This window comes from Sitophilus oryzae, unplaced genomic scaffold (genome assembly GCF_002938485.1).
Source record: "Sitophilus oryzae breed Bouriz unplaced genomic scaffold, Soryzae_2.0 scaffold_1387_pilon_pilon, whole genome shotgun sequence".
NCBI classification, from domain to species: domain Eukaryota; kingdom Metazoa; phylum Arthropoda; class Insecta; order Coleoptera; family Curculionidae; genus Sitophilus; species Sitophilus oryzae.
The window spans coordinates 548,816-572,823 of record NW_022146045.1 but is presented as its reverse complement, the minus strand read 5'-3'; the positions used below and the strand labels follow the sequence as shown (position 1 = coordinate 572,823).

The following is a 24,008-nucleotide window of genomic DNA, read 5'->3' as shown; positions in this document are numbered from 1 at the left end:
GAGAAACACCCAGTATATTGAAATCTGGGTAAATACCCAAGGTCTTGCACTCGGTATATGCCCAGCGAATTCGATTTGGCATGGTTTATGCCATGCCATATATTGGATTTTCATCTAAAGTTTTAACACTCTGTAGTCTTTCTATTAATATAGCTCAAATTGATAAAATTCTTAACGTATAAGTGACAATAGTGCAATAACTTTAGCTAAGTACTCGTATTACTTACTAAAAGTTTTATATTTGGTACGCCTTTTTCTTTGTTAACTAGATGTTTAAGTTTTAGAATTTTACGTTATTGGTATGTTTCAATATAAAGTATATTGTGAGTGCATCTTGTGAAGTTATATTTTGATCTGTCTTCAAGGTATTTCAAACTCTATAAAGTTTGGCGACCACAACCCACAACAGTCACAAAATTCAGAAATTTAATCATTTAGATAAAATCGGTAATGGAGAAACACCCAGTATATTGAAATCTGGGTAAATACCCAAGGTCTTGCACTCGGTATATACCCAGCCGCTAAATACACGGTATATTAAATTTGGGTAAATACCGTTATACCCGCTACACATCCAAGTATACTTTACTTTGTTAATGTTAATGTTAAAAAGAGCCTAAAAATGCACAGAAGGGTGCACAATAGTAAATAAATTCTATCAAAAACACGACAGCACAACGCCGACGTTGCAATTTAGATGAAAAGCTTAATTTTATAAGAGTAATCCCCATCTTCTCTCCCCCCCAGCATGGTAAATACCCGGGAATTATACCAGTAGATAACAGGAATGTTATCTACTGTATAATGTTAAAATATATGTTAAAATCTCCAATATTTCCCTCAATGGATATACCGCGTGCATCTCAAAAGTGACTTACAAATACTTGTAACCAGCGGCGGATGTTAGTGAGGCTTTTCAACGGTTTATAATATTTTTTTTAATCACGGTATAGTGTAAATTAAATATTAAAACTAATTTCTAAAAAATTCTGACTTGAGATCAATATTTAAAACAGGTAAAAACTTTTAAAAACGGATGATCTACCCGTGCGGTAAATTTCTTATTACAATACGGAGCAAAAGATATATAAGCGATACCAATTAAACTTTTAGTTACCTAATCGAGGGCGCGATTTTTAAATTCACTGTTGCCAACCATGGACATATTCGGCGCCGGGATGACTAACTGGAATTTAAATTTCCCGCTGGGGATTCACGTGGTAGCTCTGCTGTAAAAAATGCGAACTTGCTACATTTATTTATCTATTTCCTGATATTGTCATTCGTTTTGACACTTTAGTTTTGCATTTGGAGTTTTTGGTTTAAATGTATTGTGTTGTGATACTTTAAGCGTGAAAATTTTTACTAGCAGACCTTGCAGTCGAACATCGTTCTTTTTAGAACCTTTTTTAGTGCGAGGTGTACATGATAAACTTAATAGCCGTTAAAAACTAATCGCAACCTTATTAGAATATTTTGAACGGGAAAGCGAGGTGATTTTGTTGATCAATAAAAATCGTTCAACTAAAATCTACTCGTGAAAAGGCGTCAGTGGTTATTAGAAACAACCTCAAACAGGGACAGATATCATTTTTCCTTTACCAAAATCAGAATCTTCAAAAATTAAGGAACCTTTAAAAATTAAGACCCCCGTTAAGGTGGCAGGTAATTAAATTATTCTGGGTGCCGGGCCACAGCGGCATCCAAGGCAATGAAAAAGCCGATGAGCTAGCTAGGCAGGGATCATCGGCATCCTATCTTGGTCCAGAGGCAGTACTGGGAATATCCAAATGTATGGCCCGTAGTGCACTAAAACTCTGGATCAGGGAAAAGCACAATGTCCATTGGAGAAACAGACAGGGGCGCAAAAGAACTGCTAGCAGGAATAAAGTGCAGATTACAACAGGCCTCTTGGCAGGACACATGGCTGTCAAGTGTTACCTGAACAAGCTCAACCTATATCAAGGAAGTCTTGCTGCAGACTCTGCGACAAAGATCCTGAAACAGCGGTGCACATAATATGTCATTGCGAGGCTCTGGATCACAAGCGATACTTTTTATTTGGGACAGCTAAGCTAGAACCGGAGGAACTATGCTCCCATCCTATCAAGGAACTGCATAAGCTAGTGCATGGGAGAATGGGTGCAGATATAGAAGGGGGACAAACACACAGCCTCACAGGTCGCAGTGTTTCCCTTGTTATGGAAAAAAGGTGCCCGGTGGCATAGAGGTCTCGTCTACCAATCTTAAGGTTGTGGGTTCGAATCCTACAGCCGGCTATTTTTAATACAATAAAAATAGTTTGTGTACCTAGGTTGACTCAGCCTTAAATGAGTACTTAGGATTCACAATCCTGAGTATACCGAACGGCTCTAGAATGCATGGCAAGCTGTACCTTGCTACTCCCAAGGCATTAAACGCTATTATACGATTGCTATTATTATATTATATTATATAAAAATTAAAACCGATCTCGTTGAAAAAAAAATACCGAAAAGTCTTTAAAGCGTTCTTTTTCAAAGACATTATTGCGATATTCTTTTTTAATGGGACATAAACTACATTGATAATACGCGTAACCCGCTACTGATTAAAATTACCAAACGAAACATGAAGATGTAAGTATGCTTTAACTTTTTTATTACAGTGAAGAAATTAGAAAATGTTTTATGACCGATTAAATTTTTAATTTAAAATAGCCCAACCTCTCTAAGAATATCCTAATATGAAATAAATTTAACTAACTGTAGACATTCTATTGTGTAAATTTTTCAAATATCTTTTTGCCGTTTGTCGGTAAAGTTCTAAATCTTTCAATTGTGCAACCCATTTGCCTATATACATAACTATGTGACATTACCAGCGAAAGTTTACCGTGTTCGACCATAGGAGATTAGACATTTTATGATATAAAAAATACCCTGCGATGTTTAAACCGTCAAAATAGACATTCCAGAGAGAATGATACAACCAAATCACATTAGAAAAAATGTCTATATATACCTCTTTGGCGGATATATCTCTTCAAAACAGTCCTAAGTTTTTAAACGTAACAGTAAATTTTGCAGTTTAACTTGACATAATGTCATTTTAAATTTTAATAGTACGTCAACGATTTTTATCTCTGATATACCGGGTGCGTCTAGAAAGTGGCTCACCCCTATAACTTTTTATTATTTTAGATTCAAAAACAAGATTTGGTATGTTAGTATATGACATAAATTAGGATTGACTGGCGTATTAAATTGTTTTTTGTCACTTCCTGTTTCACCGGAAATGACTACCACTTTTGAATTTTAAATGGCACCTTCGGTATTTTTTTATTTTATTAGATAGAAAATAACACTCTGAATAGAATGACATATCATATGTCAACTTTGGACATTTTCGCTTAAAAAGATCGTATTTTAAAATTCAATCTAGAGTGCCATGGGTGAGTTAAAATCGCATATTTTTAATCAATCAGATTTGATCGTCTAATATTTTCGTGTCATGTTCTGGCCGGTTAAAAGATGCTCAAATCGTATTTTTAATCATATCTGAATTTTTTCAAACGGAACAATGGTGGCTCATTAGCATATTTGGAGAAAGCATCTTTTTACGAATAATTTGGTACCACACACTTGGTGTTTCGAGTCAAGTTATCGTTATGAACCACATGTTACAACTTCAAATAAACCATAATGCGAAAATTTTAAAAATTTGACATATGATATGTCATTCTATTCAGAGTGTCATTTTCTATCAAATAAAGTACAAATATACGGAGGGTGCCATTTAAAAATCAAAAGTTGTAGTCTAACAGGAGTGACCAAAAACAATTAATTCCGTCAATCAATCCTAGTTTATGTCATTACTAACATGCCAAATATCGTTTTTTATCTGAAAAAATAAAAAAGTTATGGGAGTGAGCCACTTTCGAGACGCACCCGGTATAAAATTCTCGTGTCACAGTTTTAGTTATCGTACTCCTCCGAAACGGCTTGACCGATTTTGATGAAATTTTATATGTACTTATATTCAGTATGTCTGAGAATAGGTTGTTATCTATTTTTTATACCCCTAAGTGATAAAGGTGGTCCACCCCAATTTTTTACTTACTTTTTGGACAAAATTTTTTATTTTTAGTTTTTTTATGGTGTGGCATTAAAATACATAGAACTCTAAATTTTCACTCTTCTAGTATCAACCCCTATTTTTAAAAGTGATATTAATCTAGCAATTCAATAATTTCAATTTAACAACAAATTGTTTTTAAAATTGTTAGAATACCTTAAATTAAAAACGTGAGTATGATTGGGTATATACTGGCTATAATTGTATTTTTCTAATTTATTCTTATTTCTAATTTATATGGTATTATAGTTTTCTTTTCATTCTTTGATAGATTATTTTATTGACAGAATTTTATAATATTTTTTGCCTTTTTAGAATGTCAAAGAAGCATAAAAATGAAGAAAGTGAAAGAATTATTTAATTTTTGTACATATGTTCTTGATTTGAAATAAATAGAGTGTGATGTACAACGTAAAACCAAAGTAAAACCGTGTAAAACTAAATGCAGGATTGTCGTACAGATAAAACAAAAAAGGACAAGGCCGGATTAATTTTAAGTTTAATGATATTCCTCTAAATATCAAAGTAATTCCTTTAATACGTTTATTCATGGAAGATCTATAGCGTGAAAATGGTATGGATATCCAAAGATCAAGTCTTCGATGTAGTTATGAAAGAAAATGGCGTTCATTTTATGGCACCCTAAAATTTCTTCTAAGAAGTTCAATAGAATTTTTGTCATAATAATAATAAAAATATTTTTTTTCATTAAAAAAGTTTGAGAATTTAGATTTAAATATTACAAAATTACATAGGTACCGGATTTTTTCATTTTCAGAAGACATTCAGGAGAGTATTTGGACGGATTGTATAAAAACTTCGTTGTGTTGAGATATAATATGTGTAGTCTGTAAAAAGAAAAAAAAATATATATAAAAAATATATATCCAATATTAGTTACTTTAAATTCAGCATTAAAGAAAAAATGTAAATAAAGTCAAAATTTCAAAATAAATATACTACCTAACAATTTCAAACTGATTAGGGATTTTATTATCAATAAGAAATAGTTGATGCAGGAAGAAATGCTGTATCTTTTGTGGTGTGTAATGTAGTAGTATATGCAGTGCTTTAAGCTCATGGAAAATCTAACCTTTTTTGATATGTAAAATTATATGGGGAATGTGGGCGGTGCTGCCTAAAGATTTCCCAGAGGTTGCTCTGACCACCGACCAGCACACGGCTCTAAAAGAGGCTATACTGGACGAAGTAGTGGCAATGGGATCGCAAATGATCTACAAAATGTAAAATCTGTGTCAGCAGCGTTTTGCGGGGATACACTTTCGGGTGGGCATGATCCTCATAGATTGTGTATCTCAAGAATCGGCGAATTGGTTGGTGGAAATCGCACCTAACTTAAAAATTGGTAATGGCCGGGACTGGTTGCAGTGAAGGGAGAAAACATCCCTAAACGGGCGGCCATCGCGGTCTTTCTGTCGAGGGGCAAGGGGAAAGACACCACCTACCTGCTAAGCCTTATCCAGGGTTAGAACTTCAATGTAAGGAGATCGAGTTGGCGAGTCATCAACCCTAGGGAGGAGGATCATGTCATGGTTAGGTCCTCACAATAGGAATTGACCTCAATTCCAAGGAGGCAATAGAGAAAGAGGGACATATCCTCTATTATAGATAAGGGACAATACCGATATCAGGTCTAAGGAGAGACCAAGTTAAAGAGGTGGAGAAAATGGAGACAGATCCTCCAGCCTACCCTCACGGGTACCATTGCGATCAAAAAAAGTAGTACAAGAATTAGTAGTCCGAGATAGAACTCCTGGTCTATAAGGATAGTTGAATTATATTGAATTTTTGGGATTTAGCCAACAACACTGTTTTTTTGTTTGTCCCTAATGCATCTGCAATGTCCCTCATGGGAAACCCCATCCCTTAATCGCGTAAATATAATCGATTTTTGCTCTTAAGTTAAAGGCATTTTTTTTTTAAATTACGTGACATTTACACAAGAATATAGACCAGCAGATTAAATCATATTTTGTTGTACTACTTTTTTTTTATCGCAATGGTATCTCAGCCGGAGGCAACCTCCTCGACTGTGAAGAGCATGGAGGGTCGAACTCCAACCGTGGTGTGTATGTTGTCAGAGGAGGATGGGAAATACCCTGTCCCCCTACAACAGAGGTGTGATGGGTTATAGACTGTGTGATGAGTTATAACTGAAGGAAGGGGGGCACAATAAATCTTTAAGGTTGCAGTGATTAACCCTCCCTCTCACTTATTCAACATTCTACATGAGGAATGTCATCGATCGTCATTTCCAAGCCAACTGGATGCCTTTGGCAACTTGATGTTTTCGATCATGCGGCATTTATGTATAATAACCAGCTCTATTTAAATAAATACAGCATGATTGTTAGATAGATTTTTAACTAGCAGCATTTCTTTTTTAGCAAAGTAATAAAAAGTTAATTTTTCGCAACCGGTTATTTGTTAAGTACTAAAAAATTGGTTAAATTTTATAAAACATATTTTTATTTTTGTAGTTATTTTGAAAATTAACCGTTTTATTTTACGTACATTTAACGTACAATGAATTAAGTAATCAGAAAATAGGCAATCGGTAATACAAGGAAATTTATGTCCTCATTAAAAAATAGGTACTTAGAGTCAATTTAGACACTCATCAAGTCGGTAGCCCATTGACCATGATATGACTGAGGTCCGCTGTTCGGATTCAGCTTAGCAGCAAAAAAGAGACGTTATACACGACTTTGAACTTTTTTATATTTTACTGACAATATTCTCAGAAGATTACAGAAATATAGCTTCTATAGTTTTGAGCTGGAAGTAATTCTTTAACGAGATGAATTACCTGTGGGAAAATCGCTAAACCAGTTATTATTCATGAAGAAGATCTACACCGATTAACTATATAAAGAACATACTGCGTCCTTCGGTAAAAGTTGGCGTTCTTAACAACTGTAGCGCGTTAAATGTCGCGGTCAATTCGCGCTGCTGTACGTAGACATTTATAATTTATTACCGAATTAAACAACATTTTTAATGCTAAAAAGTTACACGAAAATATCATAATGCAATGTTTAATTTCCTAGAAAATATCTAGGAAAAATATATTAAGGAGTTTTTGGTTAGGTGTTAAGCGTAGGAGGTGTAAATATAAGTATTGCTTATCCTTCATGACAGTTAATTTTTCATTTTTGGTTTTCTTGCAATAACATACATTATTACAACAATAAGATTGCTATAGATTACAACCATGTAATAATTTATCGATGTTTTCGGATTACTTGAACAATTTCTATATTCGTGTAGAATTGTCTATTAAGATCTTTGTCTTGTGCACAATACCGATTGATAAAAAAAGCCAAATTGGCTTCAAAATCGTAAGATCAAGCACATTCACCATTTAATTTCACATATTTATAAAATGACTGCCATTCTTTCCATAGTATCCTTTAAATAAAATAACACCTCCAAATTTTACTCCTAAGAGAGAATTTAAGTGTCAAAACGAATTAATATAAATAAACACGTAATTTAACAATAAATCTGACGTGTTTAGGAAAAATTGCCGCATAAAATCTAGAGCAGAATTTTTATATACAGGGTGTCCCACTTAAGATGGATACAAGCCAATATCTTCGTTGTTTATTGCGCGACCCTTTTTTATTTTTGGCAGGAGGCTGTATGGTTATAAGACGTACATTTTGCCCAGAGTAAGAAATGCGATACCTCATAGACGTACGTTTTAATGGGCTTTGATATTTTTCGAGTCATGAGTAAACTACCCTTAGGACAGTATTTATTTCAAATCTGATAAATTATATTGAATCATACGACGCGAAGACTCCAAGGAGAACGACAGAAATTAGATCAACAAAAACAAAAAAAAATCAGAAATTAGGCGAAAATGGAAACTTGAAAAGATCTTTTGAAAAGAGAATATTTTGATGCAGTGAACAGGAAAGGAAGCATTTTGAGCCCATTTGATTTGATATAGCTAATTTTTGTCACATAATTATACGTTTATATCTAGTTTTAATTATGTAATAATTAAAATATGTTAAAAAACTTGTATCTTTTTTATATCCTTTATTTTTTGTTAAATTAATGAAAGATATATCACAGCCCCCTAAATTTTATCAAATAATCTTTATCAAAAAAGATCTACTGCTGCAAAATCACACAAATGAAAATATGTATCTAGGAAAATCTTTGACTATGGGGTAGGTAATTTTAATATTTTGAAGATATATGAATTCTCCATTGGATATAGGGAATAATACACTGGGTGTTTCATTTAAAATAAAGGAGTAACTTCCTTTTAAAAGTAACCAATGTTCAATATTAATTTTGTCTCACCATGTATAACTTTTCGGGTCAAATTTTAATTTGGTTTAACATATAATGAGTATTTTAACTAAATATCAGACTATACAGAGTGAATTACAATTTAAGTAGATGTTATTGAAATTCAAAATTTATTCTTTATTTTCACAAAATGTGAAATATGTTAAATATACTTCTTTAATAAAACTCCATTCCATTACAAAAAACACAACTTTGATGCGTAACGTTTTTTGGGGCCACCCTGTAGAACTCTATATATCTATAGAACTCTATATATCTATATAACTCTATATATTTTTATAAAATGCTTCCAATTAACATACATATGCTCCTAAAATTTCATTTTAATATAAACTACCTGTCTCCTTGAAGACTCCGCGTCGTATGAGGGGCGCCACCCTGTATATTGAATGTTGATTACACTGTAATCATGATACAGCTCATATGAAGAAGCTAATATCGATCTGTTGTTTTGTTGCCTAAGACTCAACACAGAAAACCAAAGCTCAAGCTCAGCGTTGATTGTCTCTTGAAATTGCTATGTGGTATATCTATGTCATAGAGGCTCCATATAGCTTGATAGAGGCTCTTAATTGTCACTTTTAATTTTATGAAGGTTTAAAATAATTCATATTTGTATGGTCTGCAGGATTGTCGTCAAGCACTCATGTGTATGGTAAACTCTATACACCATTGAACAGATAAATTATTGAAAAGTTTATAATGAAATATATTTATATTAAAAACGCCTATTCTTTAATTTTTCAAAGAGATAAACTTGACACTGAAATTCAGGACAGCAACCCTGAAATCGATACATCAGATATTACACAAAACTGAAGATCGTAAAATATAAAAAAATAGGTGACATAACACCGATATGAGCTTCCAAAGGTCAAAGGCTTCGAAATGATTCCAAATCAAGATCGCCAAAAATTCATATACTAGACAAACGAAAAATTTCAAAATATCACCGAAGTAGGGGAAAGAATCGATGATTCGTATAAAAACCATCGAAATCGGTCGAAATGACATCAGCTAGTCCGTGATCGATCCACTGAAACGCATCTTCAAAAAATCTTCAGTCACAATGAAAGTAGTAAGTGCTAATTTATTACATATTCAATTCCTATTCTTAATCCACTCCGATCTTATATAATCTCATGTTTCGATTAATGTTAACAGATAAATAGGGTTAAATACACACAATTTTTTTTGTTGTTTTTGGTGTTGATTATAACAGTTTTACTTTTCTGTCATATAGGTCGCTGTCTTTGTTGCTATCGTAGCCGTAACTCTTGCCGCACCTGGTGCTGACCAAGAAGCTACCATCCTCAGAAGTGAATTTGACAATATTGGTGTAGATGGATACAAATATGCGTAAGTATATAAGATATATACAGTATGTCCCCGAACTATCTTTATAAGAGGAAAAGCTTTTTTATTATTAACATTTTGAGAAAAATGCATACTTCATTAAATTTTTTGCTTGTTCTGAAATTTACCTACTTTGGGAGAAAATTAAAAAATTGATTTTTTGTCTTAAAGTCTTAAAAAATAAAAAACGCGTTTCAATGATAATATAATTTCGATTTCATTCTTTGATAGATGGTTATTGATAGAATTGTAATTAACTCAGGTTATTTCGGTCTGTTTTCATTCAATGGCACTCATTTATTCATTAAAGCCTCTATATTTCGTTAGTGGTTACTAACGTCATCAGGAGGTACCAAGCTACGAAGAAACATTATTCTTTACAACAAAGCAATTCAGTATAAAATACAAATATACAAGATAACGGTTAACGTAATAAAGACGAAAATCAAAGAACACAAGAAAAACACAAAAATAAATCAACAAAAATGCTTTGTTGTAAAGAATAATGTTTCTTGTAGCTTGGTACCTCCTGATAATGTTAGTAACCACTAACGAAATACAGAGGCTTTAATGAATAAATGAGTGTCATTGAATGAATGTTAAAGAAGCACAAAATTTATTTAGTTCAATGCTACGAATAGCTATCGGAAAATGCAATACTTTAACAACCGTGAATTATTTGACTTTGATCAAAACGAATAATAACCATCTATCAAAAATGAAATTGAAATTATATTCCCATAGACGCCTTTTAATTTTTAGGACTAGAAAAAATTCATCTATAATTTCATATTTTTTTTTAATTTTCTCTAAAACGATATGGAAATTTGGAAAAGTATAAACGGGATTAACCATTTTAGAACAAGCAAATTTTTTTATGAAAAATGCATTTTTCTCAAAAAATCAATAATAAAAAAGTTTTTCCTCTTGTCCGGAAAAAGACAATCCGAGAACATACTGTAGAAAAAATATTTTAAAAAACTATTACTATTTTGAAAAAATATTTTTTCAATAATGCAGAGCTTTAAAAGTTTTTTGTTTAAAATATGTCTTGAATATTATATTTTGAATTTTTATTGACTATAGAGATTCTGATTTCTGAACATAGAATTTTTTAAAGGAAATAGCAATTTTTTGATTAAAAATTATTGAAACTTTGTTTTTAATTATATTTTTTAAATATCTATGATATTTTACAATTTTAAAATCGTACCCCATAATATACATAACTGAAAACAAATTAGATTTAAAATAATTTAATGGTACAATAATGTGTACCATAATATACAGTGTGAGTCTTAAATAAATGCAAATATTTTCAGGGATTACGATAAAAAAAAACATATTTTCTCTTTACCGTTTTTCAAAAAAGTCGAAAATAACTGAGATATTTTACTTTGATAATTTAAAAAAAATATATATTTTTTGCTTAAAATTTGAGAACCACTAAAATTTTTCTGGGTTTTTTTCTTGTAAATTTAATCTACTCACATCTTAGCATATTAAGAAAATATTAGGTTTTAAAAGCTAAAAATCAAAAAAGTTCCAAATAAAAAAAAAACAAATTCCAAATTTTTTTTCGCGAAAAAAGAAACTCATGGACGTGTTTCTGAGGTCGAAATATATTACCCCTAAAATATTTGTACTTATTTAAGTCTCACCCTGTATAACCTATAATACAGGGTGAGACTTCCGTGTGGTGTTAACCCACACCCAAAATTCCTAACACACGTGCTTTGATTACGGCTCTGCTAAGGTTTGCAGAGCTTCAGCATTTGCCATAAAATAGCGAACAATTTGTTACAAAACCATACACATTATATATCACTGTAATCACAAAACTTCAATCTATTTCACTATTGTAACGGTATTTTAAATTATGTTTTTATTTTTGAGAAATTTTAGTCGAAAAATAAGGAATATCTTCTCGATGTTTGATCATCAAAATCTTAAAAATAAAGAAGTTATCTAAAAATGTGCTACAATACAAATATAGTATAATCCTTTATCTTTAATTTCCTTCTTCATTTGTGTAAAAATACTTAGCCAGTTGTACATAAAACGTTAAATGCCGAACGCTTATTTTGCTACTTTTTCAAACTAGTGAAATGGACTCTTAAGAGATTTTCTCATAATATAAGTGTCAGTGAACAATTAAAAAAATGCCACTTTTCTCCTTAGTCGTTGTGTATACTTGTGAAGGAAATAAAAAAAATGATACCCTCAAATATATTACAGAAAAAAAAATGGATATAATATTATGAGATGCCAAAAAAATTGATCTAAACATTTATTTCCTCATTTATAAAACCAAATTTAACCATTTCAATATGATCTAATTTTTTTTTTCTTTTACAGTGTAGAAACTAGCAACGGCATCGCCCAGGAAGAACAAGGAAACCTCGCCAACCCTGGAACGGAAAACGAAGCTATCCAAGTTCGCGGATCTTACTCCTACACCGGTCCAGATGGCGTTGTCTACACCGTCAACTACGTAGCTGATGAAAATGGCTTCCAACCTTCCGGAGCTCACTTGCCAGTAGCACCCCAATAAACAAAAACCTGACTGCGATATTTTATAATAAATGTACAAAAATTATATGTAAATACAAAAGATAAACAGAATATTATGCGTTTTATGTTTGGTTTTTATATGGTAACCTATGAGGTAACATGGAAACAATTACAAAATTATTACAAATAGAAATTATCTTGGCAATATTAGGATGAAGGTGTTGAATATTCATCTGTGATAATCATTAGTTATGTAAGGAGTGATAAAAATGCAGATTATTAGTTAAATCTATTCTTAATCGAAGAATTACTAAAATTAAATATTTAAATATTAAAAATAATGCTTCAGTAAAAACCTTGGAAGGAAAATATTATGCAACGATCACTATATTCCTTATTCATTTTGAATAAATGAGGCAAATTTTCAAAATAGTATGGTTTAAAAAAAATAAAAACAAAGTGGGTAGAGCACTTTGCAAACAATCTTATCGAGATTTGATAACTGTGTAAGAATTGTTTTTTTATAATTTTTGGACACTGTATGGTTTTTGGTGACATACATTAAAATTAAGTTAGGTATGTTCTAATTTACTATAAATGCATATTAAATACATTGTATGGATGGCCAATAACAATTTTTCCCAATGACAAAATATATCAAAGAAATACCGGGTGCGTCTCAAAAGTTACTCACTCCTATAACTTTTTTATATTTTCAGATAAAAAACGAGATTCGGTATGTTAGCATATGAGATAAATTAGGATTGATTAACGTATTCAATTGTTTTTGGTTACTTCCTGTTTCATCGGAAATGACAACAACTTTTGATTTTTAAATGGCACCCTCGGTATAACGACAATTTGACTCGAAATACCAAGTGTGTGGTACCAAATTATTCGTAAAAAAAATGCTTTTTCCAAGTTTGCTAATGAGCCACCCTTGATCCATTTGAAAAAATTGAGATATGATTAAAATACTGTTTGGGCATATTTTAACGGGCCAGGACAAGACACGAATACCATTAGACGATCAAATCAATTTTTGTAAGTCTCCTTGATTAAAAATTACTGTTTCTAACACAGCCCTGGCACTCTAGATTGAAATTTAAAAGACGAATTTTACATTTTTATGCATACGAAATAAAAAAGTGAGTTTCCATTTGAAAAACAAATATTTATGATAATTTTTTAATCGCTCAATTCCATGACAGATACCGCCATTATGATATGATATTTGAACAATTTTATTTTTGAAATAGATAGCCACATGGCTTTTCTTTATGTCACAGGGGCTGTGATAATCACTAAATTTGACTTTTAGGCCGTACAAATTTTCTTGATAGGTAGTTTTTTTCGTCCAAGTCCTCCAAGATCCGAGGGGCCCCTTCGCTGTCTCAGGCCCGTGGCCCCCGTTATACTAAAGACTTCACTGCTCACCATCAGTAATGAAGCTAAGTTATGCTGTACATTGGTTGTAATTTAAAATGTTTATTCAGTAAAAATAAATAATGAAACCATTGAAAAATAACTTAAAAGCTAAAATAAATAAATTCAGTCTCAAAATATATAAAAAATAATAATTATTCGATATTTTAAACAAAGAAAATTACCCCTTGATTTAATTTCCTAAATAGAAAATGCCATTGACAATTATTACTGGAGCCTGATAATTGATAATTAAGTAAATATCTGCTTCGATTTATACTGTTTATAGTTGGCGTATACGTATGGTTTGCATACTCCACCTACAAACTGCTTTATAACTACTGCTTTATAACTACTTTATAACACATATTGGCCTTGTTTGCCAGTTGAAAAAAAATACTTATTAAGATTCGGAGGCCCCCTAAAAGACGGGGCCCGGGGCGGACTGCCCCTTCCGCCGCCCCCCTTAGTCCGCCACTGCGAACAACTTTTGATTCCAATTTTGATTCAATTTTGATTCCAAAAATATATAGTAGTTATTAGTTCAGAAAATACAATTTGCCTGTGAATTAAAATGACAAAAATGTCATTTTAACACAACATTTTTCACTGTCAGAGATCATCCCGTTGGACCTTTGAATAAGAAGACTAAGGAAGGAGCATAATGCTATCCATGTATTCATGCATGGTGGGCGGAAAAAGCGCCATAAAAGCACTCTAGGGTGGGGATCCTTGACAGTTCTGTTTGACGATTCATTTGACACATTTGAATTTGATTTGAAATTTTGTGGATTTGTCAGTCTTTACGGAGCTTATTTTATGTTATTTATTATTTATTCTACTACTGATAGTTATATAAAGGTAGTAAATCTAGATGGAAATTGTGGCAGCACTTAAATTAACAGTGACACTATCGCGATTTATCGAAAAAGACTCTAAAATAGTTGGTTGTGTAGCGTGCGGTAGATCTCGGCAAAAATTGAGTGAAATAATGGAACAACTTTTCGCTAGTAAGTGACTATATAATATACATACGTGTAGTAAACCGATCATTTATGAAATTCACTTAAATTAACTAAATTATATATCTTTCTTGCATTTTAGCTTTTATTTATTACTTGTCAAAGATTAGATGTCAAAGAATTTAGATACGTTAATTTGACTTACCTGCTTCAGTAGCGTATCGGATGTTTGTGGTAATAAATAGTGATTATAGCTTATCTATTTTTATTAGAATTATATATTTTTATAACATTTTAATAACTACCAACATTTATTCACAACGTAAAATAAAACAACAAATTATTGAGTCTACTCCACGTCTACCCTACATCATAGTTTTACATTTTTTAAATAAAATTAGAACAACACTGATAAACCGGAATTTAAGTCGGCCATATTTGAGGCCCATCACGGTGTACCTAAGATTTTTGATATGCTCCTTCCTTAGTCTTCTTATTCAAAGCGTTGAACAGACTATAGTAACATTAATCGAGACTTTGAACCCTTTTCTCATAAAAGTATAAGTTTTACCAGGAAATCCGTTATAGAATGAATTAATCATAAAACATAAAAAATCTCTATGACATTTAGCCATATAACATAAAATCTATGACTAAAGATAAGTATTCAACCTTTTTAACATATCTACGAAAAGTATCATTTTTTACCGATATGTTTACCTTGACTCTGCAGATGTCTCTAATAATTTTACGAATATGCATATGCACAAAGAAGATTGTGCCGCTACCTTATCATTCACATATGAGGAATAAACTGGTCTTTAAAGGTCAAAAATTTAATTTGAAATTTAAAAAATCTAAACTTTTTGGTAGGTATTATGCAAAAAGAAACATTGTGGAGGGAGTTAAATCTTCAACAGTATAAGATACTAATGGTGACCCAAAAAATTATCAGTATCAGTTCGATTGACATCTGTAAACAATCATCTCGATTTCATCATGAAAGTAGTAAGTGCTAATAACTTATTTAACTAACGAACTATAAAATTTTCGTAATATTTAAAGAATTTGTTTTAAATATTATTTAATTTTCGTTATTACATATAACGTTTAACTTTCAATGGCACAGATGATAAATGAGCGGAATTGTTTAGTCTTTGGGATGCTTCTTTTATATTATTTCTTAGTCAGGGTATCATTTAGAGCGATTAGCGATGATTAATATCTTCATTTAATGCATGTATAACATAATCAATTGATATTTACATAACATAAATTCAGATACTTGTAATTAACTATAATTAAATTGCTTTTTCTGCCTTTTTGTTGGCTTATAAAAGTATGCAATTGGTATATATCCTTCAAAAATGTAGCAATCAGTACCCAGGTATAAAAAAACTATTGATGTAATAATCGGTTTATATTGAAACGTCTTAAAAATAAATATAATTTATTAGGAATTAGAACTGTAAATTCGATGTAAATTTCATATAACTTCTGTAAATTATTGTTCGGTTTTGGTGATACTTTTTGAGTGCAGATGTATGTCTATGGGAATATTTTTATGAATTTTACTTCTCCATAGATACTGATTTCCTGATTATCATATATTGGTAGAATTAAGTTTTGCAAGTTTTTAAATTTTAATCAAGAAAAATTAATTCACTATTTTTTTTTGTTTATTTACTTAGTTACTGCCATTACTCGCTGACGAGTATTATTTGACACGCATCAGAAGATGGTTACGCAAGGAGTTTTCTCTCATGAGCTTTTCTGTGACTGAAAAGCCCGATACGTGATGTTATCTCTCTTCCGCACTCCTGACATTCAAAAGTCTCATTACTTTATTGCCTCTTTACTTTTTGGTTGTTGTTGTTAACTGAGTTTACAATTCTCCTCCATTACGTTCTATTGTGCGCTGCTTCCTCCCACTGATGCTGCATACTTATCCCCTTTAAGTTTTCATGGAAAATATCTTTGTATCTTTTGAGTTGTCCACCCGGTTTCCTCTTACCCTCTACAAGCTCACCGTAAAGAAGAAATATCGGTAGGCGGTTTTCTTGCATTTTGCGTACGTGGTCAGCTCATCTTAAGCAGGATTTAGTGATCATGACTTTAGCGCTCTCGCAGCTTGCTTTTTCAAGGACTGATACATTTGAGACATGGTGGTACCATTTGATTCTTAACAATTGTCTAAGGTGTCTCTGTTGCAACTTGTTTAATGCGCCCGTGTGTCGGCGGTACGGAACCCAGATTTCGCTTCCATATAACATGGTGGGGATTATTATTGCTCGGTACACTGCAAGTTTTGCTTTTGTGCTCAAGTCATGACTGTAGAAAACCCGGTCTTTTAATTTCCAGAATGCTCTTGAGGCGCTGCTAATTCTGTGCTGAATTTCAGAGTCGATATTGGCCTTTTCCGAAATCAAACTGCCCAGGTAATAAAATTGAATTCCGCTACGTATTCCAATAGTTCTTCTCCGATTTCTATAGCACCGTTATAATTTTCCGGGGGAATGCACATGATTTTAGTTTTATGGATGTTCAGCTTAAGGTCCAAAGTCTCGTATGCCCAGGTATCTGTGCTCAGCATTTCCTGCAATTGCTGTAATGTTTTTGCAACTACATCACATTTTTTTGTTTAACATTGTACTAACGTACTAAGGTAAGGTAATAAGATTAACGAGTGGAAGATCCTTTTAAAAACCAAGTACAAAATAAGTCCAGTCTCTATAGCTGCGTTTACAAGAGTCAAGTCAATTGATCAAGTCACTTGACGCTCATATTACATATAATCAAAAATCTTTCTACCCGAAGGTGTAAGGTATACTAAATTAAATAAATTCACTAAATTGCTACACTATACACAAATTGATTCCATTTATTTTTGTCTCTTGCTAAACTTTTGGCTTCTGTTAATGTTAGTCCTCTATCCTGCACTATCTTCTCTATTGTGTCATTCCATGTCATTGTTCATTCTGATCAAATGTCCATACCACCTAAGCTGACATTGCTCAATTTTATTCAGAATCGAATCTACTTTTAGTTCCTCTCTTATAAAGCTGTTCCTTAGTCTATCTTTCCTTGTTACCTCAAGTACTCTTCGTAGATATAACGTCTCCATTCTTTGGATCTTACTCTTCAATCTTTTAGTTAATACCCAACTTTCGAGAGCAGTGAAGATGAGTGTATACAAGACAGTATTCATACCGACGCGCGACGTTGACATTTGGCTGTGAAAGTTGGGACGCTCATATTACATTCTCATAAATTTATCTGTCTAAACTCGACATGTCAATTGATCAGAGTCGATTCATGGCTCAGTTGACTATGGTTTAACTTTTGGCGTTTAAGTGGTGTTTTTAAAATGGCCGCAAATAGTTCATCAGAAGAAAATTCTGTGAAGTTTGTTGGTATCTATGTAAAATATATAATATAGTAGGTATGGATGTATGACTAAAGCAAGTATCGATGTAAAAGTACCATAGATTTCAAATACTATACAAAAATATCGAAATGAGATCATTTCGTTCAATTAAACATATTTTGTATTATAAAATAGAGATGTTGTTTTTCACCGCCTTTAAAAGATAGTTTAAATCAATCATTAACAACACACATAAGCTAAAAATATCATAGATTGTAAAACGAGTTGGTATTGATATGCGTATCTTTTATAGGTAGCTATTTTGTTTGCCCTGGTAGCCGTAGCTGTTACAGCTCCCCTTGACTCTGATAAAGATGCTATTGTTCTGAGACATAATGCCGACAACATTGGTGTTGATGGATACAGTTATGAGTAAGTATTAATCTATAAAATCCTTAAGTGACTGACTCACTGATTAATCACGATCTTCCTCAAACCATTCAACGTAAGAAGCTCAATTTTGGCATACAGGTTGAGTCTAGGGTGTAGAGGTTCGATACGAAGGGATTTTTCAAAATTCCAGTTCCAAGGGGGTGAAATCACCCCTCAAATATTACAATATTTTTTATTTAAAAAACGGTCAAGTTTCCGAAAAAACGCCTAAACACGTATATTTTATTTTGTTTTTTTACATATTTTAAGATTTTTTAAAAACGTATACAGGATGTTTCGAAAAATCTGGTCATTGATTAATCACGATCCTACTTAAAGCGCTTGACGTAAAAAGCTGATTTTTGGGAAACGGATTGACGTTAGGGTGTAGAGGTTCGATAAGAAGGGATTTTTCGAAACTCGAATTCTAAGGGGGTGAAACCCCCCAAATATTAGAATATTTTTTATTTAAAAACCGGTGAGTTTTTCGGAAAAACTTTTAAACACGTATATTTTATTTTGTTGTTTTACATATTTTAGGATTTTTTAAAAATTTATATGGTGTTTCATAAAATATGACCATTGAGTAATCACGATTCTGCTTAAACTGCTTGACGTTTAAAGCAGATTTTTGGCAAACGGATTGACTGTGAGTTGTAGAGGTTCGATAAGGAGGGGTTTCGAATTTCAAGTTCCAAGAGAGTGAAAACGCCCCTCAAATATTACAATATTTGTTATTTAAAAAACGGTTAGTCTTTCGGGAAAACGCTTGAACACGCATAATTTATTTTGTTTTTTTACATATTTTGAATTTTTTTAAAAAAACATACAGGGTGTTCTAAAAAGTTGGGTAATTGATTAACCACGATTCTGCTTAAACAGCTTGACATAAAAAACTTATTTTTGGCAAACGGATTTTTCGAAAGTCAAATTCCAACGAGATGAAACTACCCCTCAAATATTACCAAGTTATATAATAATATCGCCATATTGTTTTTTTCTCATGCTGACATAAATGTGGGAAAATTTTATCCAGTATGATTAATTCGACGCGAACGAAGTCGCGTTTACACGCTAGTACATTATAAATTAATTATAATTATATATTATATTATATAAATTAATTAATATTTTTTTACACTTTTGAATAAGCTGATTTACTAATTTACTTTAAAATAACTTTTTTTCGAAACAAAAAAATATGTATCAAAAGAAATAGAAAAGCCATTATAATATGTAGAGAGTTAATATAAAGATTTCTGGGTATTTTGTTCACTATAGAAGAAAAACTGCAAAATAAAAGAGTTATTTTTTGTAATCGGTAAGTTATAAAAATGCTTGCATTATATAAATTTCTTTTTGCAGCTTTGAAACAAGCAATGGCATAGCCGCACAAGAACAAGGACAAATTGTCAATGCCGGATCTGAAAACGAAGCTAACCAAGTCCGTGGACAATTTTCCTACACCGGACCTGATGGTGTCGTATACAGCGTTAGCTACATAGCTGACGAGAACGGTTACCAACCTGTCGGTGCTCATTTGCCTGTTGCTCCCTAAAATGTTGTTTCGTGATTTCTATATTGTTTTTTTTCTGTACATAGCCTGAAATATAAATTGTAAAATATGAATTTTTTTTTGAATTTTAAACAAATCATTTAAAAATCATTTTTACTCAGCACAAAAATAAATTACAACCTTCTTAAGGTTGTAAACGCCTTAAATAAAGAGGAGTATAGGACAAGCAAATGATGTCTAGGGCTTGACCTCGCCAAAATTATCAACTCTAGCCGTCTTTGACATCTTTTCTTTTATCGTATGGTACTTTTAATAATCAAGTCAAATTTTATCTAAGCCAATAAACAAAAAAAAACTTCCATATGATGCGGACTGTGAGTTTTATCAGTGACACTGTATCTATATGGTATATATAGGTACAGTGTCACTATATATGGTGTGCATATAAATTGACAGATTATATTTTTCGACAGCTTTCAAATATTAGCTAATCTATTACTGGAAACAAAAAGAAGCGCAAATGTTATTTTACGCCAACGTAGATCGACTTACATAAACAACTTTATTATCCAAACACTATTATTATTAAATCGTATATTTTGCTTACAAGAAATTAAATACTAAAGAACGTTATAAATTACAAATACAAATGTGTCCATTACGTATACACTTAAGATGATCGACAACCTCCCATGTTATTTTATTGAACGCACTACTATTATACAGGGTGTCGCCTCTCATACGCCGTGGAAGCTATCGAAATGAAATTTTGGCAGCATATATGTAGGTTAACTGATAGCATTTTATAAAAATATATAGAATTATACAGGGTGTCCCCAAAAAAGTTACACATCAAAGTTGTGTTTTTTCTAATGGAACACCCGATATATTAATTGATTTTCGGATTCTAGGAAAAAAATAAAGGTGAGTTTTATTAAAGAAGCATACGCGTCAAACCGTTTTCTAAAAAACGTAACGTTCACCGGTCAACATATCCTCGAAACTGTATAGCCAAGAAAAGTTGAACCAATAATTCTACACGCTGTTCTTCATTTAAAAAACTCTTATTTACAATTTTTGTTTATGTTAATTTACAAAGATTGGATGTGACAATTTCACATTTCTGAGAGCAACGACGATTGAACTTGTTTCCATGGCTAACTAAGTGAAATTAGTCAAGAAAGATAAGAATTGGTTATAACTCAGTAATTTTGTGAAAGAAACATATTATAGCTTATATCGTTGAAAAGCTTAAAAAACGGCGCTTTTTATGAAGTCATGGCCAACTATGGTTTCCATTTAAAAAAACATATGTTTGTGTCGTATGTCAAAAATGACAGGCTTTAAAAAAAATCGGAGAACACAATCTCATTAGGGATGTGATTATCTACAACTTTTATCTGAAAACTTTTTGTCTAAAATAGATTATAATGGAATTAGAGACAATTTTTAAAATAGCCAAAATTTGTTTTTTTCAAAATATCTAGTAAGCCATGAACTTTTTCGAAAATCTGAAAAGCGCATATTTATGACCCCACAAAACTGCAATTCTTTCCCCATTTAACTGACTCTCTATCTCCAGTAGTTTCCGAGATACCCATAGAGAACATCGTAGGAAACTCACCCTGTAGATTATTCCTAGTCTTCGATTTGGGATAATTTTCAAAATATTTCTGAGTTAGAATAAATGAAAATGAAACAATTTCTTTTATGGTATTACTATAATAGTGAAAATTTTAAATATAGTGGGATATCCATTAAGGTTGATTCTCACTATACCTTCTGTTTCCATTCCATATCCGTTCCATATTTTTTATTGTATTGACGCTATACCCAAGCTTGCTTCCGTTCCGTATCAGTTCCATACTTTTCATTGTACAATTTATATCATTACGAAAGTTTTTATTTTAAAAATTTGAACCTTTTGAAAAAGGTAATAGATTTTGGTGAAAGATTAAATAAGTATCAGAAAAATGGTCATGAGGTGATACAATTGTAAGAACTTGACAAGGCTGTTTCCGATACGCTTCAGTCTGTCCGCCAAAAAATGTATGGAAGGACAGGATTTGGAACCGAAGGGAAACGGAACGGATAGTGTGCATTGTCTTTTTCATTTACATAATATAATATTTTATGTAAACGGAAGGGAAACATATAACAATTCTATGTTATGCCGACGATGCTGTGCTATTCGCAGAAAATGAGGACGACCTCCAAAGACTAGTATATCGCTTCAATCTAGTAGCAAAATCTCATAACATGATAACATCTGCATCCAAAACAAAGAGCCTGACAAAATCAAAAATACCTATTAGGTGCAAGATTGTCGTGGATAACCAATAATATAGCAAGAAATGATATTTAAATATCTCGGTATAGAGTTATCCGGTTATGGCGATATCGAAACAAAGGTAAGACAACAAACAACAAAAGCACTGAGAGTAGCTCGAGGAGTAGCTGGATGTCTGAACAGCACCATATGGGGAAATAAATACATAGGTGTCGAGGTCAAGTCAAGAATATACAAGGCTGTCGTCAGACCTATAATGACCTACACAGCAGAAACCAGACCGGATACAGCCGAAACAAAAAGATTCTTGGAAACAGGCGAGATGAAAATCCTCCGCAAAATCACAGGTAAAACGCTGCTAGATAGAGAATGAAGCCACAACATAAGGCAAACATGCAAGATGGATAGCATTAATGTATGGGTATTGAACAGAAGACGCGAATGGAATGAACATATAAGCCGAATGGACGAGGGAAGAATAGTAAGGTCTGCTCGAGACAAATCACCACTGGGAAGACCAAGAAAAAGATGGTGTGATAACCTTACCATCGATTGAAAAACTGTAGGCATGATGTGAAGAATGAACAGACAATCTGCCTATTATAGAGTAGGAAGGAAGAAGAAGGAAGGGAAATGAAAGGTAGCTGATAGGGAAGGTATAATGATAATCAACTTTTATTCTTTCCATGCATTTAACGTTCTACCTAATCCACTTAGAATTTTTAACTATCATTTCTCAACATCTTCTAAGAACAAAGATACCGATCTTCCCTGTAGTGAGCAAATTCTCTTCCGATTCATCATTACACAAATTCCATAAACTATTATTAGTTCCAATAAGAATTATATAAAAAAGGTGACGTGGGAATGCAATTATTTGCGAGAATCTTGAGCCATCTAAATGTCAAGCTGAAGATGCGCTCGGACCTTGGTTCGATCGTTCGGAATTCTCATACAGGTGCCCGTTTGTGTGTAGAAAATTGCGATCGCCCAGTATTTTGGAGGTCGTCGTTTTGTTAACTATTGATTGGTTTACATATTGTCCGCCATTTATGAGTTATTAATTATGTGGTAGTTAGGTAATGATGGATTAATGTAAACTTTTGCAACAACTTTAGATGTGCTTGTAATATGCTGAAATATATTTTTTAAAATTATTTATTAAATATTTTTAATTTTTAATAAGCTACTTTTTTTCAAATGCCTGTAAAATTGTACTCCCAATTTTTAACGCATACTTAATAATAACATAATACAGGGCGTTTCTTCTTAGTGAATAATATTTAAGGAGGCGATTCTTGGATCTATTCTAATAAAAAAAAAATAATCATATGAATGTATGACCACAAAATGTATGAAATATACAGGGTGAGTCTTAAATAAGTGCAAATATTTTTAGTGGTAGTATATCTCGAGCCCAGAAACACGATTACGATTATAAAGTTTATTTCGCGAAAAAAAATTTGGAATTTTTTGAAAAAAATTTTGGATTTTTTTTTAGTTTTTAGAACAGAATTTCTTGATAACATAGGTAGTAGATTAAATTTCCAAGAAAGAAAACCCAGAAAAGATGGTTCTCAAAATTTAAGCAAAAAATCATTTCTTTTGGAAATATTCAAAGTAAAATAACTAGCACAAATAATATTTATGTTATCTGTGTAACTAGGTTATTTTGAATTT

The 24,008-nt window shown here is 32.1% G+C and overlaps 2 protein-coding genes across 2 annotated transcripts; both read left to right on the top strand.

Moving 5' to 3' along the window:
• The first annotated feature begins 9,498 nt into the window (after positions 1-9,498).
• LOC115875435 (flexible cuticle protein 12-like) lies at positions 9,499-12,437 on the top strand. The gene is made up of 3 exons (XM_030890890.1): positions 9,499-9,544; positions 9,710-9,825; positions 12,181-12,437. The coding sequence occupies exons 1-3, from the start codon at positions 9,536-9,538 to the stop codon at positions 12,374-12,376; spliced, it is 321 nt and encodes a 106-aa protein (XP_030746750.1). The 5' UTR covers positions 9,499-9,535; the 3' UTR covers positions 12,377-12,437.
• Positions 12,438-15,679: 3,242 nt separating this feature from the next.
• LOC115875434 (flexible cuticle protein 12-like) lies at positions 15,680-20,151 on the top strand. The gene is made up of 3 exons (XM_030890889.1): positions 15,680-15,731; positions 18,404-18,522; positions 19,888-20,151. The coding sequence occupies exons 1-3, from the start codon at positions 15,723-15,725 to the stop codon at positions 20,078-20,080; spliced, it is 321 nt and encodes a 106-aa protein (XP_030746749.1). The 5' UTR covers positions 15,680-15,722; the 3' UTR covers positions 20,081-20,151.
• Positions 20,152-24,008: the final 3,857 nt, after the last annotated feature.

Bases quoted from the DNA above. Each gene is read 5' to 3' on its own strand.
- LOC115875434 (XM_030890889.1), top strand. The intron at 18,523-19,887 runs GTAAGTATTAAT...TTCTTTTTGCAG, and splicing joins GTTGATGGATACAGTTATGA to CTTTGAAACAAGCAATGGCA.
- LOC115875435 (XM_030890890.1), top strand. The intron at 9,826-12,180 runs GTAAGTATATAA...TTTCTTTTACAG, and splicing joins GTAGATGGATACAAATATGC to TGTAGAAACTAGCAACGGCA.